Consider the following 19,500-nt stretch of genomic DNA (forward strand, 5'->3'; position numbering starts at 1 on the left):
GTAGGAGGGAGTGGCTGGAGTCTCTGGCGAGGGTCTGATATCATCCTCTTCTATGAGAAAGCATTGGGACCAAGTCTTGAGGGTGTTCTGCAGGTATCCACAGCTGCTCCAGTTAACAGGGCAATGGCGGCTACGCTCAGAGGACATTGTTCCACAACAGAGCCTCATCTTTGCTCAGACACGACTGGGTGTCCAGGGAGACACCCTTCTGGGAGATAAAGCCTGAGGTCAGTACCTCTGCCAGAGTGTAGTGCACCGCAAGGAAGGCACATCTGTTTTCTGAGAGAATTTAGAAGACATGGCTGGAGTGGCCCAGTGAGCAGACGTCCTGGTATCCCTCACAGCCACCCAGCTGCTGTCTCGTGGGATCCCTGATGGTGTCTCAGGCTTTCCCTGGCAAACGGCAGCAGCTTTGGGAGCTTTCCACATTGAAGTATGGTGCTCAATATCTTCGTCAAAGCTCTGTGCTGAAGGTCGTGGTCACAAGAGCCCCTGATGGCACAGCTGGTTTCTGAGCCTGTCCAGCCCATTTCTGTGGCTTCAGTTCTCTGGGGTTATGAACAGCAGAGTGAGTGAATCTCTTCTCCACGAGACCAGGCTTTATGGCTCAGCAACTGTTCTACTGGGCTGGTTCCTCAAGATGGGATGCGGGACCTGCTGCGCCTTGCTGGGAGAGGAAGGCCAGTCTTGCCCCATACTGTTGGCAGAGGCTGTTTGTTCGTATCCCGGCTGCCCAGACTCCAGAAATAATCACACTGAAATCTGTATTAATTGCAATATTGTTTGGCCAATAACTTAAACATATTTCTAGCTTGCTCTTATATCCTCAACTAAGCCATCTCCATTAATCTGCTCATCAACACAAGGTCGCGGCCTACCAGCAAAGTTTTGGCAGGATCCAGCGGATGCATCTGTCCCCAGTGGCTACATGGCTTCTCCTTGACTCTGCCCACTCTCTATAATAATCTCTTCCTGGTTATATTCTGTTAAGCCATAGGCCAAAAGCAGCTTCTTTATTAATCAATAAAAACAACATGTATACAGAAGGACTTTCCACACCACCATTCTACATCACTAAAAGTTGCCCTTTCTTCTCTCAAGTGCACTGAATGGAATACTATATTCTAGAGATTGTAGCAGAGTCCTCTGCATCTGCTTAGGTCATGGATGTGGCCCTCCAAGGATTGGCAGGTGTAGAGATCCTGCCAGTAGGCTGCAGGGAGTGTAGCTCATCGCCTTGGACCAGTACGGCTCTCACTTCATGCTCACTTGCTGTACTCATTTATACAGTCATCTAATAGATATTTACTGGCTATCTTTTATGAACCAGCCTTATTATAAAATGCTGAGCAGAAGGCAATGAGTAAGACTCAATGCTATGTCTAAGCGATCTTTGTACTCTAGTGGGACAGATACTGAAGAGAATAAGCTTGTGTTTATTTCATGAACGTGGATAGGCAAAGTCAGTGTGGGAAATAGACAAGCCATCCATTGTCAGTTTGTTGTTTCCTAAACACAACACGCACCAACCAATACCTTCCTTCCTTGGGCTGACATCAGGAAATAAGTAGGAGGGAAAGAAACTTTCAATATCACACACGAACAAAAACAGCTTTGGGCTGGGCTTGGCAGCACACACGAGGTGAGACAGGAGGTGGAGAGTTCCAGACCAACCTAAGCTATATAGAGAGTTTCCGGTTAGCCTGGGCTATGTGGCCCCATCTCAAGCAACAACGACAACGACACCCAACTTTGATTGAAAGAAAATTGAATACATAGATACAGCTTCTTCTTCTCCTCCTTCCACTGAACTCTCTTTCTAGCTGTTTCCTTTAGAGCTCAACTCAGACTCTCTTGCTGGGGGTGAAGGGTGCGTTTACTTTGTGTGTCTTTAGGCAAGTGTCAGGTTGATTACAGAACGTATAGTAGGGTTGTGTCTGCTATAGAAAGGTCTTGCTATAAGGACAGGCCACAGTCCTTTCTTTAAACTGCTGCCTCAGGCTGGCTGCAGGGTAAAGGCTGGCTTTCAATATCATTGGTGAGCAGGCCTGGCACTTTAGACTCACCTCTCTCAGCATTGCCCAGGGCATAAGCCTCAGGGCTGTGAAAGCAGAGTTGATGGGAGGGCCCTGGTTTGCTCACGCATTACTGATAACAATTGCTTTTTTAGCACTGGGCGGGCATCTCAGAGGCGTAGGGGTGTTTCTGGGCCTTAGATTCTGTGGCTTTGGCCTTGGAGTGTTCTTTCATTGTTAACTTAGGGAAAGGGTGGGCAGAATACCACTGAATGCTGCCTTTGTCCTCTTTAGAGCTTCAGGGAGAAAAGATGGAAGCTGTCAAGGGGCCCTGGACTGAGCAGGCCAGGAGTGGCCGGCAGCTGGGCCAATAGCAGGGTGGCCGGGCTTAGGCTCATTTGGACGCCTGTGCAGGGTGGTTTCAGAAGAAACAAAGGGCCCCTTGAACACTGCCTGAGATGGGGGCTGCATTTTCACTGAGAGGCCTCTTGTTGAGCTCAGCCTTTCTTGAAGTTCCATGGATAGGGAATTATGCTTTTCAGGGGCTTTGAGGGGTTTGTAGTAGGGTTCCCCCTTGGGCCTGCTTGCAGGCCTGGCTGTGCCTTGTTTGGAGTGTCTTCGTGAGATTCAGAGGGCAGGAATGTGGCGCATGCTTAGCTTCCCTCAACCCAGAAAAGGGGGTCTTTGTTTTCCTGCTTACTCTAGCTTTCTGTGTTAGTTCTTTTTATTGTAAATAGCTAATATCAAACAATGTACAGAAAAAGAGGAAAAATGATTGGGGTATCCATTTTCCAAGTCCAAGTTTGATGATAAAAGGTGTTAGAACAGCCTCAAGCTTATTTCTGTCCCCTACTCTGCTTTTCTCCTCTTCTGCCTTCCTAGTGAGACAACTTTCCTATGCTATACTCCTGGCTTTCTTTTCTTCCTTCCTTTAATTTTCTCCCTTGCATCTATCTATCTATCTATCTATCTATCTATCTATCTATCTATCTTTGAGACAAGGTTTCTCTATGCAGCAATGACTCTCCTGGAACAAACTCGGTGGGCCAGGGTAATCTCAACTCAGAGATTCACCTGCCTCTGCCTCTCAAGCGCTGGGATTAAAAGCATTCGCCGCCATCTGGCTACTCCTGGTTTTCTTGGAGTTTAGTATCATGGGCTATGATTATATCAAGGGCTATGATTATGAAAGAATCATTACTTAACTCTGAGTCAACCAACTTGTTATCTTCTGATTAGCTGGCTAAGTGTTATGACCTGGTGAGGAACTCATAAATCATGTAGATGTAGGTGGGTGTGTATGTGTGTATATGCGTGTATGCGTGTGTGTATATACGTGTGTGTGTATATATGCGTGTGCGTGCGTGTGTGTGTATACGTGTGTGTGTGTGTGTGTGTGTGTGTGTGTGTGTGTGTTGCTAATTTGTCATTTGTGCCCAGTCAGTGCTTGATACAGATCTCTGCCTGTCAACTCTGCCCAGGGGGTTGGTTACTAGCAGGGTAGTCATCTTTCTGTTGCTTTCTCTTCCCAGTCTCTATGGCTTCACCAATTTGGTGCCTGTCCCACCAAGGTCTAGGCTGGAAGAAGAGTTTCTTGGTGCTTTGGCTTCTGTTGATATAGAAAACTGGGAGTCTCCTTTTCTCTTGCCAAAACTCTGACTTTTTTTGGAAGCCAACATTTTAAGAAGTCTTGGGAACATGACCTCTCAGAAACTGAAATGGCTGTGAGGTCAGCCTTAGCGATGCAGCTGATCATGAACAAATGTTGACCACTTGCCATCTTGCCACGCTGCAAGTTCAGCTGTTCTCCTCGGCACTGGGCTGGAAGACAGTGCCTGTAGTCCGTGACTTGTCCCGCTCTGTGTTGTGCTGTACTGTGGCTCTTTCTTGTTCCTAACGGCCTTCTCTTCTCTATGCTGTAGGGAGCTTCTGGAGACCACATGCCGCCTGGCCAACACGCTGAAGAGGCATGGAGTGCACCGAGGGGACCGTGTGGCCATCTACATGCCTGTGTCTCCACTGGCCGTGGCAGCAATGCTGGCCTGTGCCAGAATTGGGGCTGTCCACACAGTGGTATTCGCTGGTTTTAGTGCAGACTCCTTGGCTGGGAGGATCAATGATGGTGAGCATGGGTGGGCATGGGAGGAACTCAGGAGTCCCCAGGTCTTGGTGATGAGTCAACACAGCCCCACCTGTGGTTCAGGAGAGACAGTCTTCTCCCTGGCCCTGAACTTGAAATTTAGTAACCTCAGTCTCTTCAGATGGGACTCTAGGTGAACACCATTTTGCCCATCAAACTAACTGAAATTTTATTCTTATATCCTGTAAGTTTATTTAATGATTATTAATGTCCATAGCTTTCAGATAGATTTCATGTGATTTCCTACCAACAGTCCTTGCCTTTCATGGGTAGAGATAGCCTTACCTCTTCCTTTCCACTCTTGATGGTTTGTGTGTAGTTCTCTAATGGACTGGTTGGAAGTCCTGTGACCATGTTGACTAGGGGTGGGGGAAGCTGGCATGCTCATCTTGGTCCTGATCCTAGAGAGAACACTGTAGCTTTATTTTTTCAGTCTGAGGATGCTGTCAGGTGTGGCATTGCATGGATGCTCTTTACTGGGCTGAGGACCTTTCATCCAATTCCCTCCTTGTTGTTTCATGTTTCTAGCATGAAAGGTGCTGGATTTTTCAAATGCTTTCCCATTCACTCATTGAAACATAGGTTTTCCTTTATTCTGTTAATATTGTGTCTGACATTGTTGGGCTCTGCTTGCTGAGCTGTCCTTGCTTCCTTGCCGGGTAAACTCTTGTTACTAATAGCACTGAGGGTTCTTCAACACTGTTCAGGAGGGAAATTTATCCAGCGAGTGCTTTTGTCTGACACTGGCATTAAGATAATGCTGTCCTCATAAAATGAAATTGGAAGCATACCTTCCTTCCATTTCTGAAAGAATTTGAGGATTGGTGCTAGTTGTCCAAGGTTCAAGGTCTTCTTAAATGTCAGTTCTTCACTTGCCGGTGCACCTGTCTGATCCTGGTCTTTTCTCTATGAAGGGGTTACTATCACCCCGCTTTTGTTATTTTGAGTTAGGGTCTTACTATGTAGCTCTGGCTATCCTGGAACTCACTATGTAGACCACACTGGCCTCAATTCTCAAAGATCAGTCTGCCTCTCCTTCCTGAGTTTCTAGAACCTCTCAAAAATATCACCCCCAGCTTGGGAAACTGGGAGGCACTAGAGAAATTCAATCCATAACCCCCAGGGTGCGGGGGAACCCCTGCAGGCAGCATCACTGCCAAGTATTCGTTCTAGACTCTTACACAGTGGCAGACTGAAAATTCATCCATATACGGGTTGTCCCTTAATGCTGTGTGAAGGGAATGCCCTCAGAAGTTGTGTCTCTCACACTCTGCCCTGGGCCTCAGCTCGGCTGTAGAAGTGTGGGCTTCCAGGGAGAGTCCTGAGAGAAGCCTAGCTGGAACTTTGAAGAGAGGAATGTGACAGGGAGAGGAGTGCCCTCGTGAAGGCAAGGACACCCACTTGGAGGTGTTGGCTCTGTATTCCAGACAGCAAAGGGCCTTGGCCTACAGAAGTCACTAGCAGGGCTGGCTACGTGGAAGCCTTGGGATTTGGTCTCCATCTCTTGCTGTTTCTCTGCCACTGTGGTTACTCTAGGCAATGTGACCCTCCCTCACTTGGGGAAAGCCTCTCCCGCTCACTCTGGGGCAGGCGAGAGGGTCGAAGCCTGGCTGGGAAACTGCCTTTATATTGCTGACTTGTGCAAGAAGAGTTTATTTCAAGGTCGCTTGTTTCTGGTTCTTTCCCACTCACCCTCAGAGTTTGAGAAAGATGGGGCACTAATCTGTGACACCCTGAGCTTCCACCGCAAGCAGACCTTTTCTTTTCCTGTGGGTTCTTTTTACTTGGTTGGACTTCATCTGTCGCACTCTTTAGGCCTGGATTATCCAGCTACAAAAGTCAGCTCGGGCCGTGAGGTTCTACACTGACCAGACAGTCTGTGTTGTGTTCCTTAGCCAAGTGCAAGGTCGTTATCACCTTCAACCAAGGACTCCGGGGAGGGCGTGTGGTGGAGCTGAAGAAAATAGTGGATGAAGCTGTGAAGAACTGCCCGACGGTCCAGCACGTCCTGGTGGCTCACAGGACAGATGCCAAGGTTCACATGGGAAAGCTGGACATCCCTCTTGAGCAGGTGGGTTTACCTCATGTGATACAGATTGTTATTAGATCACCTGTGTCTGGGAAATTGTTAGGCTCTCGGTCTGGGTTTCCTGGATGTGCCCCCCCACCCCCGCCACTCATTACACCACAGTGGGAGTAGAATCTAGTGTTTTGTATGTTAAGTAGGAGCTCAAACACCAAGCTACACTACCAGCCTCAATCCATATCTTTTTGAGTTGTAACTTGAATTGTAGTGTCCTGACTTCAGCTAGGGAAATGGTACTCTCCAGGGGCCTGCTGGAAGGGAGTGGCTAAATGCCTTGACCCAGTGACGTGCTCTGTCCTTTCCAGGAGATGGCCAGTGAGGCCCCTGTGTGCGCTCCTGAAAGCATGAGCAGCGAAGACATGCTGTTCATGCTCTACACCTCTGGGAGCACCGGGTCACCCAAGGGACTCGTTCATACGCAGGCAGGCTATCTCCTGTATGCTGCGACGACGCACAAGGTAGGAACCCAGGGGAAAGGGGTGGAGGATGGCTGGTGCTACGCTTCTGGCAGATTCTGGGTAGGGCAAGGAGGAACCATAGTGATCTCGCAGATGCAGGCTTGTGGTGCTGATGTGAGTTATGGTGCAGTAGGGTGGATGTGGGAAAGAGAGAAGAAACCTGCGCCTGCTGTGGCCCTTCAACCCCTCTCTCCTGCTCCAGCTCCTGCTCGAGGTGTGGGGGATGGAACCCTTGTGGGCTCCCTTTCATTTCTGACTTCTTGAGCTCCTACACATATACCTTACAGCTGCACTGTAAAAAAGAAAGGATCTGAACAGCATAACTTACCAGGGCTGGGATGGTAGAATACAGGCTTGGTATGCATGAAGCCCTGGCTTTCAGCTCCAGGATAGCAGAAAATCAAAGCCAAGCCAAACCCAGTTCTGTCCTGGTATAACGATGAATACATTCACTATTATATATTAAAATATGCATTTTCTTCCACTCAGAAGTTTATAGTTCATCCTTTCCTTCCGATTTTTACTTTCTGTTTGCTTGAGGGCTTTTTTGTTTGTTTTTATATTATTTAAAGTTTTTTTTGTACAATATAGTCTGATCATGTTTTCCCTCCCCCAATTCTCATGATATCTTCTTCACCCTCTAACCAACCAACTTTATGTTCTCTCTTTTAAAAAAGAAACAAAAACAACCCCCCCACAAAAACAAAAATCAAAATAAAAAAACAAAACTAAAAAGCACAAAACCCCCATAAAAATAAAAATCAGAACAAAAAAGTGTAATACCAATGAGACGAAGAAGAAAATACAAAAACAAAATGAACAATCCACAAAAATATCATTGAGTTCATACTATTTCATCAGCTATGCTTGAGCATGGGGCCTGCCCCGGACTATGGTTGATATACTGAGTGATACTCTGTTGGAAAAAACTGATTTTCCCTTTGCCAGTGAGTATCAATTGCAGATAATGTCTTTGCTGAGGGTGAGAGACCCTGTGGAGGTTTGAATAGGAATGGCCCCCATGGACTCATGCATTTGAATACCTGATCTGTAAGAGGTGTCACCTTGTAGTAGAAGTGATTTTGGAGGAAGTGCATCACTAGGGTGGGCTTCAGGCCTCAGAAGCTCACGCTAGTTCTCTTCCTGCTGCCTGCAGATCTAGAGGTAGACCTCTCAGCTACCTCTGTGGCACCAGGGCTGCCTGCACGCCACCACGCTTCCCGCCAGGACGATAAGGAACTAAACCTCTGAACTGTAAATCAGTCCCGGTGAAATGCTTTCTTTTATAAGAGTTGCTGTGGTCATGGTGTCTCTTCACAGCAATAGAACCCCGACTAAGACAGACCTCGTGTCTGCTTTTCCTCCTGGTGCTGGGAACCCATGCAGGCCTTGTTCATGCTGCCACAGTCAGAGTTCATATCATTCCCAGTCTTTCGTCTGGAAGGCACTGTCTCCTTGGAGTCACCCATCCCCCTGGCACTTACAATCTTTGCCTTATTTTTGAAGACAGAATCTTACCTCATACTTGTGTCCTCCTCCTGCTTCAGCTTCTCAAGAGTTGGGATCATAGACCTGTATCAGCAAGCCTTGCTTCCCACTGACCCTAAAAAGAAAAGAAAAAAAAAATTGAGTCTCTGAAGCAATTGAAAATTGATTCTGTGTACTACTCATTTCAAAAGTAAAAATAAACTTAAAACACTTTTATAAAGAAATTTGAATTAGTAAGTGGAAATTGGACACCAGAGGGACACCCTTTAGGCATGTGGAATGACAGATGATGCTTTATTCCAATAAACGTGTATAAAGTGTTGATGGGTAGAGGGCTGGGATTTAACATGGGTCCCTGGTTGCCTCAGCGAGTAGCTGACACTTCCCAGCTAGGGTTGAGTTTCTGGGTTCCGTTGGTGGACTGGATGCCCTATTCCTAAGGGAAACTCAGCTAGGACTAGTGGCAATAACAAAGGGAACTCTCTGGCCAGGTGACCTGGAAGCCCATGTCTCTGTGAGCAGGCTTAGACACTGTTCTGGCTGACAGCAACTTTCCTTGCTTGGTCTGTCCTCATGAGGCCAGAGTTCCAGCCAGGCTTCCAGAAAGAACCTTGAGTCCCAGAGAAATCTTGGCTGGTGTTTTCGTCATCACTGCTCTATTGCTGTGAAGACATCATGACCAAGGCAACTCTTGTAAAGGAAAGCATTTCATTGTGTGCTTACTTACAGAGTATAGTTCATGATCATGGTGGCGAGAGGGCAGGTATGGTGCTGGAGAAGTAACCGAGAATTCTAAACCCTGATCCATTGGCAGAGAAAGAGAGAGAGAGAGAGAGAGAGAGAGAGAGAGAGAGAGAGAGAGAGACTGGATCTGGCAAAGGCTTATGAAACCTTAAAGCCCACCCCCAATGATGTTTTCTCCATTAAGGCCACACCTCCTAATCCTTCTAACCCTATCAAAGAGTTCTACTCCCTGGTTACTAAGTATTCAAATATATGAGCCTATGGGGGCCATTTTCATTCTAACCACCACGTTCCATTCCCTGGTCCCCACAGGATTGTAGTCACCATAACGCAAAAGTGAGATCAGTCCAGCTTCTAAGGTCCCCATAGTCTATCATGGTCTCAACACTGTTTAAAAGTCCAAAGTCTCTGAGACACATGGCAATATCTTAATCATAAATCCCCAAAATATAAAACTCAAAAAGCAGATCACATATATCCAACTTATGATAGCACAGAATACACATTACCATTCCAAAAAGGAGGAAAGGGAGCATAGTGAGGAAATATTGGACCAAAGCAAGACTGAAACCCAGTAGGGCAAACTCTAAATTCTGTATTCCCCTGCTTGTTGTCAAAGCACTTTTCAGATCTCGAAATCCTTCCAGCTTTGTTGACTACAATACACTTCTCTCTTTTGAGCTGGTTCTGTTTCCTGTTAGCAGCTCTCTTTGGCAAGTGTCCCATCTCCAGCAGCTCCCACATCTTGGAAGCTCTAACACAAGGCAGGCTACACTTTCACAGCTTCAAGCAATGGCCACTCTGGATCTCCATGCAGGGAAACCCCTGACACACCCCTGGCCTCAGCAGTTTTTTTTAGCTGGAGGGAGATTCCACAACCCCTTTCTTGGTGTCCCTGACTCTAAAACCAACACCATGTGGGTGTCTGATGCTGCTAACTTTGCTGCTTGCTGGCACTGGAACTTGTCCTCCTCTTTCAATTATATTTGCATCAGCTCTCTATTGTTGATGGCTCTCTTTGCTGCTTAATTCCTTTTCACAGATGGGAAGCTTATCTGGATGGGGTCTTCCCTAAGGTCCCCACTCTGTTCTATTTAGCACCAGGCTTTTCTTTTAGCTTTTTGTCTCCTTGAGCATTGGACTTAGCACAACATCACCTTTCCGGTGCTTTTCCCCCTCAGACTGTACATTTTGTATTTCTCTTCATTCAGCTTGCTCCTTTTCATTACACACACATGTACACACACACACACACGATTAAGAAACACAACAGAGTCAATAATAGGCTGTCTTGAAATCTCCTCCGCCAAAGCCACTAATCTGAAACTCTAATTTAGCTTCACGTAGATTTTCAGGACAAAAGTGAAAAGCAGCCACGTTCTTTGCCAAAATATCACAAAAATGGTCTGTCTGTAGGCCACTTACTAATGCTCTTCCCCCCCTGAAACTTCTTGAGCTGGGCCCATCACAGTTCAAATCACCCTCAGCACTGTCCTCCATGCTTCTGCTTGAATGTTCCACTAAACTCTGCTTGAAGCATTCAAGTGCTTCTCTAGTCCAAAGTCCCAAAGTCTTCCATATTTCTCCAACAAACAGCATGGTGAGGCTTGTCATAGCCATAGCCCAGTGTCTGGTACCAGTTTCTGTCTTTAGTCACTGTTCTATTGTTATAAAGAGACACCACAACCAAGGCAACTCTTGTATATATAAAAAGGCATTTAACTGGCGACTGGCTTACAGTTTCAGAGGCTTAGTCCATTATCAGCACTATGGCAGTGAGCATGGTGGCAGGGTGGCTTTCATGACACTGGAGAAGTAGTTAAGAGATTTACATCCTGATTCAAAGTCAGAGTAAGAGTGAGTGAGCGAGAGGGAAGAGAGAGAGAGAAGGAGAGAAAGAGAGAGAGAGGTGTTGGGCTTGGTGTAGGCTTTTTGAAATCTTCATATCTCCAAGCTCACCCCCAATGACATGTTTCCTCCAACAAGGCCACACTTACTCCAACAAGGTCACATCTCCCAATTCTTCTCAAATAGTGCCACTCCCTGGTAACTACACATTCCAATATATAGGCTATTCTTACCCAAAGTACCAAAAGGGGTACAAAGATGGGGAAGGGGGCATCTTTTTCAATAATTAAGAGATTTTTTTTTTTGAGTATTGGGTGTAGAGACCTTCAGACTTCTATGGCTAGGAAACTCAGGCCTTTTTCGAAAATATACAAATCTTAACAAAACCCAATCTGTGTTCCATGAGTTACTCTAAAATGAGCATCACAGTAGTGAGGGAATGGAGTGTCTATTAGTCCTGCGGAAGCCCCTTCTACAGTCCCATCCTCTATGGCGTGATCATCACTGCCCCATGTTCCTTTCAAGGTTCACCCCCAAACCACATCCTTAGACATACGTATTCCTGCTCATTGCAGTATTTGGATGTTTTCTTTTTTTTTTCTAGGCTTTTCTTTTTTTTAATATTTATTTATTTTTTATTTATTATACAATATTATGTCAGTGTATATGCCTGCAGGCCAGAAGAGGGCACCATACCCCATTAGAGATGGTTGTGAGCCACCATGTGGTTGCTGGGAATTGAACTCAGGACCTTTGGAAGAGCAGACAATGCTCTTAACCTCTGAGCCATCTCTCCAGCCCAAGAAATTGACCAGCTGTTTCCGCCCGGTTTCGAACCGGGGACCTTTCGCGTGTGAGGCGAACGTGATAACCACTATGGATGTTTTCTTTACCCGTGGGCTCTCTTTTATCCCCTTCCTCCCTTTCATTTCCTTGGAGTCTGTCTATGGCTGCTAGCCATTTGTCGCCGGGTCCCTCTAAGCTTTATTTTCCTCAAATGGTCAACAGGAGCCCAAGATCAGTGAGGGAAGTTGATGGTGTTCAGTGGGTGCTTGCATTTGACTTTTTAAAAATTTTTAAATGTTTTTTTTTTTTTAAAAAAACAGTGGTATAAGGTTGTTCAGAAATATGCCATATTTTTTTTTCTTCTCTTGAGGTCTATGACAAGCCTGTACACAACTGCCAACGTACGTTCCCACTTCAAGTTGCCACCCCTTAACTACCTAATGGGATGAAATGTCACCACCGGGTACATGCTTGTTTCAGGACATGGGCCATCTTTAGCTCACAGATAAACTCCTGAGCAAATTTCTTCTGTAGCTCAGCATTATTTGGTTTGGAGTATATTTTCTAGGCACATGTTCCATGTACTGTTTGGTACTTGGGATGGCCATATTGCTGTCTGTGTTGGTGGTTCTGTCTCCTGCTGGGCTCTGTGGGAAAACCCTGCAGCCATCACACACTGCACTCCTGGCATCTGTGGTGGCTGTGTCACAGTTACAGACGGCTGTGCAAATGACCATGTCTTGGTGGTGGGTAGGAAAAAGGTGACTTGGGTCAGGCAAGTCCTTGAGGGTCCGTCCTTTCCTGTGTCCGTAGCTCGTGTTTGACTACCAGCCAGGTGATGTCTTTGGCTGTGTGGCTGACATCGGTTGGATCACAGGACACAGCTATGTGGTGTATGGACCCCTCTGCAACGGAGCTACCACGGTGCTTTTTGAGAGCACCCCAGTTTACCCTGATGCTGGTGAGGACCAAGAACTCTGGTGAGACCTGCTCTGGGTAGTGTGGGAGGGATCTCAAGGCTGGAGGAAAGAGTCACGGAAGCCTGGATCTGGCAAGGGAACTAACTGTTCTTGGGTTCCATTGACCAGATGCCAAGCGGACATTAGAGATTCCAGGTCTTGAGCCCCACTAGGGGAACTGGAGCCTAGGGCAGTGTGCAGAAAGATCAGAAGGAGTTGGTCACAGAACAGTTTTATCTCAAAACCACCTATTTCACTCTAACATTCTCCGTCTCATATCTGGACCACCCCACTTGGCTACATCTAGCCTTTCCTTGAAGCTCAGGCCAGCTCCCGTCTTTCCCACCCTCCTCAGTCTCACTGCCCAAGCCTCGGACCATACATGACTTGCAGCCACCCTTGTTAGGTTTCATTCACTTTGAGGATATGGCCTCATGCTGCTCTCTTTGGTATTTCTCTCACACAGCACACTATCCCCAAATGTTTGCTTTAATGTAGTCAAATTGCAGCAGCTCTGCAGCTGGCTCTCGCTCCAGTGTTGGGGCATGAACTTCCTCTTTGATGCCTCTTGATCCTGCCAGCAGCACTCAAGGGAGCATAACGGGGTGATAGCAGGGATTGAGGGTCATTGCCTAAATGCAGATTCAGGGAATGGTGTGAGCTTTGGAGTTATGAGTATTAGGTGTGTGTTTTCTGGAGACATGGCCGCACACATTCGAGTGGCTATGTTTTTACCCAGGGAAGATGAGTCATTTCTTTAGGGTCCATTTAAATACCACCAATCAAAGTTCCATGTCAGTTTTTGAAACTTGCAGCAAATACGTCTCAAGCTGATCTCTGGCTGGCTCACGTGGAACAAACACCTTATATGAGGCTGTCATCCACAGTTGGGTCTAGAAGCTTCCCTTTCTGTGATCACACACAGAGACCCAGCACTTAGTTACTCTGAGCTTAGCATGAATGTGTGTAAAATAGGCCGTGCTTAGTGGGATCTTTGACTGACTGTAACCCTTTTGTAGGTCGCTACTGGGAGACAGTGCAGAGGTTAAAGATCAACCAGTTCTATGGTGCCCCAACAGCTGTCCGGCTGCTACTGAAGTATGGGGATGCCTGGGTAAAAAAGTATGACCGCTCCTCCCTGCGCACACTGGGGTCAGGTGAGCATAGCGCTGTGTGGCTCAGCATGGGCCTGGGGCTCAGAGGGCCAGGCTGTGCTGGCTGGGGAGGAGGAACACCCCGTTGTCTCAGCAGTGGTGGCTCTAACCTGATGGGCAAGGCTTGCGTGCTAGGCCTGGGAGCTTTCCAGATGGACACTGAGAAATCAGGCTACAGGATGCAAGGGCAGGGTACCTCTTTTCAGAGGCTTAACAGATATCTACTCAAATGTACAGATGCCAAGGGGCCAGGGTGATAAAGACTTCCTTCCATACATAGCACAGCCAAGCACTACCTAGATCAACTAGAGAAGAATATAGACTAGATGGTAGGAGAGAATATGACGGCTCCCTCTGTAGGAGTTCTCGCAGTATGCATTCTTATGTTCTGAGCTTCATGTGGATGGGGCCGCACAGTGTGTTGTCACGGGTAGCAATGGCTTGCTAATGTCATGGCTGTAAGATATTCCACTGTATAGATATATCACACCTTATCCATTCTGCCCTTAAAGGCAGCCTCTCTCTGGCTGTGATGAGCAAGACTGGCACAGATGGATCCTTGCTACATGTGCTTTTTTTTTTTTTTTTTTTTTGGTGTCTACTCTCAGTTCTATGGAATAAATGTCAGGAGACAAAATTCAGGCAGTGGGGTAAAAACATCTTTAGCTTTAATAGGTTCTGCCCCTGACAATTGTTAAGAGTGGTTGTACGAGATATCTACTCCCTTAAATAACACAGCAAAAGTGCCAGTTGCTCCTCAGAAGCCCTGTGCCAGATTTCAGTCCTGCACTGTGGGTGATATTCTGTTTACCACACTCTTAAATTTTGTTTTTTTTTTTCTTTGCCTCATGGGCTGTCATGGTGACTACCTTATCATAGTGTACATTACTCTGATGACTATGGACACAGGAACACAAGCTTTTCCAGGTCTTTTGATGTAACCTTTAGCAAGGTCACAGAGCTTTTCCTCTCTAATAATTTATCCCTTTTGGCTTCAGGTTTTCCTGAAGACTGTTAGTTTTTAATTTTAAAGTAATTTTTGCTTTTGTGTGGTTTCAGTGGGAGAGCCAATCAACCATGAGGCCTGGGAGTGGCTCCACAAGGTTGTGGGTGATGGGAGATGTACGCTGGTGGACACTTGGTGGCAGACTGGTGAGTGTCCCTGAGGGGTGGTTGGAACAGGCCTGGGGACCAGCCAGGGGCTGGAGGAGGGGCTCTTCATGTTCTCAGGGGACTGTCTTGGCACTCACCAGGCCTGTGCCCCTTCAGCACGCAGCTGGAGAGGAGAAGGCTCGGAGGTGCAACCAGGCTCTAGGGGACATGTGATGCTTTCCTGGGCCTTGGTTTCAAGTGCATCTTACAGCCTCTGTGTGAGCCCCAGAGTGAGGACACTGTGTGGTGACACACTAGGCCAAGTGGCCTAAGGCCAGTGGACTGACAAGTTCTTGGAGTTCGCTCTCCTTTGCAGGTGGGGGCCCTTTCCTGGCTTGCTTCCGTCCTTTTTAATTTTGGTGCAGGACTGGGAGTCAAGCCCAGGATCTCATAGACGCTCGATAGTTTCCTGCCACTGAGCTCAGCCATTTCTGAGGGGGACAAGTCCTTTCGTTCGAGGGATTCAGAGTCTGAATTTAAATGTTAGCAGGAAAAGGAAGTTTTCCTGTAGTTGTTTTGTTTTAATTTGTCATCTTTTGAGTATTTGGCTGCTTGGGATGTTCAGGGGAAGAGGCCACCACTACACAGTAACACCGTCATCGTTAGTCTTGTGTTGCAAGTAGCCATCAGGAGACAGGCTCAAAGAGTAGCTCTTGCCTGTGCTGGAAGACTTGGGACAGAGATCTTTTCACAGTGGACCTCATGAGATGCCACCATACATACAGATAGATGCAGGTCCCAGAGAAATGCCCCACGGGATTCACTATTCATTGTTGTGTGTCAAATAGTCCTGGCTTCAAGCAGTTCATTTCTTCCGCCTTCCTAGGCAAGCTGGTGGCTTTCCCCCCTTCCCTATCTTAAACACAGGCCTGACCCAGTGAGGGTCTGTTAAACTGAGGGTATCCCCTCGCCCGTCTGCAGAATGCACAGCCGAGGGTCTCTGCTTGTGCCCACACTGGAGGAGACTGCAGTCCAAGCCTAGATAGACATATTCTGGAACCTACCCGTCCCTGGTTCTCGCGTCAACTGGTGTTTCTTCATCCTTTCTGCAGAAACCGGCGGCATCTGCATCGCACCACGGCCCTCGGAAGATGGGGCGGAGATCCTCCCGGGTATGGCCATGAGGCCCTTTTTCGGCATCGTCCCAGCACTCATGGATGAGAAGGTGTGTGGGATCCTGCAGAGGTTGTCTCCTGCACATCTGCCTTGCTACTCATCTGACAAGCCTTCCACATGCCATGCCTTCTGTCCTTTGCTAAGTAAGATGCAGGGTCTGGTTCCTAGCGTAAAGGCCAGGTCCTCGCATGCTCTCTGGAGCCCCTTCTCAAGCAGCACTGCTGATGTCTGCTGCAAGTCAGGGCCCTCATCGGACTTTGCCAGAAGGAAAGTTCTGGCCAGTTCCAGTCAGTGCTTCCTAGTTTCTGCCTCAGGCCAAGCAGTTAGGACTGTGTTGATGGTCAGTTCTTTGCTTTTCTCCCAGAGCTAGCCAGGTCTCTAACGAATGTCTCCCTTCATCCTTAGGGCAATGTTGTGGAGGGTGGTGATGTCTCCGGGGCCCTGTGCATTTCTCAAGCTTGGCCAGGCATGGCAAGGACCATCTATGGTGACCACCAGAGATTCATAGATGCCTACTTCAGAGCATATCCAGGTGAGAAGCTAGGGCGGACCCCCATACCTTCTCCATGGATTCCTGGAATCATGTTTCCATAAATAGGGGAGCCCGTTAAATTCATGGCAACTGAGTGTAATGTGATGATTCTATGGAAGCGAGCCTGGCTCTGAGCCCCCCTCCACTTCCCAAACCTTCCTTAGCTTGACTGGGGGGCAGGGTGACCATGCCGAGCCTCTGTAGGGACCTCGGTGGACATGAGTACATTTGTTCACTCATGGGTCTAGTCTGGGGTGGACATGTTGGTGTACACTGGGAGAGTCGAGGGAAGAAACACACTTGGAAACGGTCACACAGGCTGGGTGCTCTCACGGTATATATCCCTGTTCTCAGTTTTCTCTTGGGTCCTGGGTTGGAGGTTGGTGTGACCGCTATCATCTCTGCCTAGCGGGAGCTAGCAGCTTCCAGTCTCCAGGTTACAGCGGACACTCATCTTGAGGGGCATCCCAGCTGTGCTGCTGTCTGTTTTCGGCTCTCTGGACACTGCCACCTTGGTATCATTTGTGGGACGTAGTCTCAGCGCCACTTGCCCTCTCATTAGAGCACAGCCTGGCATCCCCTAGAGAGGTGTTTTTACATTAGTTGCTGGAGGGAGCTCACAGACCAAGAATAACTCAGTCACCTTCAGAGTTAGCTTCCAGAGTGGGGCTGGGACCTGGACTGTGCTGGGGCAGGGTCAGAGTCCCTGGCACTGAATGCCCTACTATGGTATAGGCTATTACTTCACTGGAGATGGAGCTCACCGGACTGAGGGTGGCTATTACCAGATCACAGGGCGCATGGATGATGTCATCAACATCAGTGGTCACCGCCTGGGGACTGCCGAGATTGAGGATGCAATGGTAAACTCAACTTGCCTTTTACTTTGCCTGGTACTCTAAGGATACACTCAGAGTCAGGGCGAGATTATACACCCCAAGTCACCCCAGGGCCGTTTGCCCTCTGTTTTGCACAGGCTGACCACCCTGCTGTTCCAGAAACGGCTGTCATTGGGTACCCACATGACATCAAGGGAGAAGGTAAGTGTCCCCTTCTCCCTCCTGTGGAGGTTCATTCTTAGCAGGATGCCCCAGTAGTAGGAACAACAGGTCTCTGAGGATGCAGTGACAGGCCCTAGGGGCCACACTCTTGCCTTCCTGGTGAGAAAACTGAGCAAGGTAAGGATTAAGGGTCTGAGCTATGAAATGCCCAGATTTGCTGACCTTTAAGGATACTAGACCCCAAGAAGTCATGACCTATTCTGCCCCCGACTAAGCCTGGAAAGTTACCTCTGTTCCTGATATCTCGGGGCACTTTCTAAGCCACATGCACGTTTTCCTGCCTACCTCCCTGCTTGGTTTTGGCACTAATGTCAGCTCTGCTGCAGCTGTACCTGTGCACTGGGCTACAGCAGGCTGTGTGCTGCCCCGCTGCCCTGCGACACTGGGGAAACTTGTCCTGTGACTGTAGTGCATTTTGACGTAACGAGGGAGGGCAAAATAGGCATGAGAATGGTCTTAAACTAGTGATACCCCTCCCCTTTTCAATTCCCCTCTCTCTGGAGCCAGCCAGTTCCTAAGGGGCTGTGTCTGGAAAGGACACTTGAGTGTTGCAACGGTAGGCCCTCAGCACTCACGCTGGTGTGACCTGGCCACATCCTAAGCCTGTGTAAAGTCATTTCCCCACAAAATGACCTTGTCTGCCCTGCCCATTGGCCTGGGATTGAATGTTCTCTCTCCTCTTGGGGACATTCCATGTTACAGCTTGCTCCAACTGTCACCTGCTTCTTGTCTACACGTGTGTGCTGCTGTCCCAGTATTCACTCAAACATTTGAACTCTCTCTTTTCATGTCCTGGCCGGAACCCAAGCCCTCAGCCGTGCCAAGTTTGCAGTCTTCTACTGTGCCATATCCCCTCAGACATTGCCTTTTCTTTTCTTTTTATATTTTTATTTTACATCTATGGATGTTTTACCTGCGTGTGTGTCTGTGCACCATGTGTGTGCAGTGCCCACAGGGGATAGGGATGCACTGGGGTGGGACATTGGAGTTCCTGGGCCTGGACTTACAAATGGTTATTAGCTGCCATAGGGAATAGGATCTAGGTCCTCTGGAAGAGTGGCTGGTGTTCTTAACTGCCGAGATAAGACGCATCTCTAGCCCCATCAAATACTTTCTTTGAATTGGCATCTCACAAAATTTAAAAGCCAATTAAGTGCTTTAAGTACAGTGTCCTTCATTCCCAGAGAACCAATCGCTGATGTGACCGTGGCTCTGTTAGGGGGACTCAGGCATGTGGGAGAGCTGTTGGGACAGCCTCCAGCAGAGGCAGTGTCTAGATATCAGCAGGGTGGGAGGTGGTTAGCAGTGAGAACGGTTCCTCATGTGTGGCTGGGAAGGTACCTTACTTGGATAGGGACCTGGACCACTTTTGGGGCCCTAGCATTTTACATCTCTGTGGTATAGGGATCTGTAGTGCACTGGCGTGCTCCCAGCATTAGGAAACTGTGAAGGTTCAGTTTGCATTTCCAGACAGAGTCAATGATTAAGTCTTGAACTTGAGAGGGCACGGAACTGCTGAAAGCAGCCCGTGACCCAGACACCTTCTGCCTTGCCTTTGGGGACTTATCAGTAGTACCCGGATGAACCCTAGAAAATATGAACAAGGTCAAAGAAACTGCATTGCAGAGGGAGAGCTTTAGATTGGGCAGGCTATGCTGGGCTGTGCTCTGCCTCAGCTGCTCCACCTACATGTGGGCTCTTCAGGGGCATTTCCAGTGTGGTGCCTGATGCTTGACACGCTCCCGGGGTCCTCTGGCCTCTTCCTGCTCTGGCAGCCGCTCTCAGCATAGGTAGTATCGGTCCTTCAGTGCTTACAGGGCTGTGAGGAAAATTTACATATAGTATGTGTGATGCTAGGTAGGTGTTTCATTGGCTTCTAACAGATTTGGAATTCACAGGTAACCCATTCACAGTTTGAAGTTAATGTCAAACTGCTTGAATATACTTGCATGCTTGTACCG

General features: G+C 47.9%; 1 protein-coding gene across 1 annotated transcript in view; it reads left to right on the forward strand.

The window, feature by feature from the left end:
• The window catches only part of Acss1 (acyl-CoA synthetase short chain family member 1), a 47,153-nt gene that overhangs the window by 21,727 nt on the left and 5,926 nt on the right, over nucleotides 1–19,500 (forward strand). The window contains exons 3-12 of the mRNA XM_041670667.1: nucleotides 3,938–4,137; nucleotides 6,051–6,226; nucleotides 6,547–6,699; nucleotides 12,379–12,526; nucleotides 13,544–13,681; nucleotides 14,738–14,830; nucleotides 15,883–15,995; nucleotides 16,352–16,478; nucleotides 17,214–17,341; nucleotides 17,455–17,518. Coding sequence (XP_041526601.1) covers nucleotides 3,938–4,137; nucleotides 6,051–6,226; nucleotides 6,547–6,699; nucleotides 12,379–12,526; nucleotides 13,544–13,681; nucleotides 14,738–14,830; nucleotides 15,883–15,995; nucleotides 16,352–16,478; nucleotides 17,214–17,341; nucleotides 17,455–17,518 — 1,340 coding nt within the window. The remainder of the gene's footprint in view (nucleotides 1–3,937; nucleotides 4,138–6,050; nucleotides 6,227–6,546; nucleotides 6,700–12,378; nucleotides 12,527–13,543; nucleotides 13,682–14,737; nucleotides 14,831–15,882; nucleotides 15,996–16,351; nucleotides 16,479–17,213; nucleotides 17,342–17,454; nucleotides 17,519–19,500) is intronic.

Source organism: Microtus oregoni, unplaced genomic scaffold, assembly GCF_018167655.1.
Source record: "Microtus oregoni isolate MIOR12 unplaced genomic scaffold, Mior012 000020F_ref0000438, whole genome shotgun sequence".
Lineage (NCBI taxonomy): Eukaryota > Metazoa > Chordata > Mammalia > Rodentia > Cricetidae > Microtus > Microtus oregoni.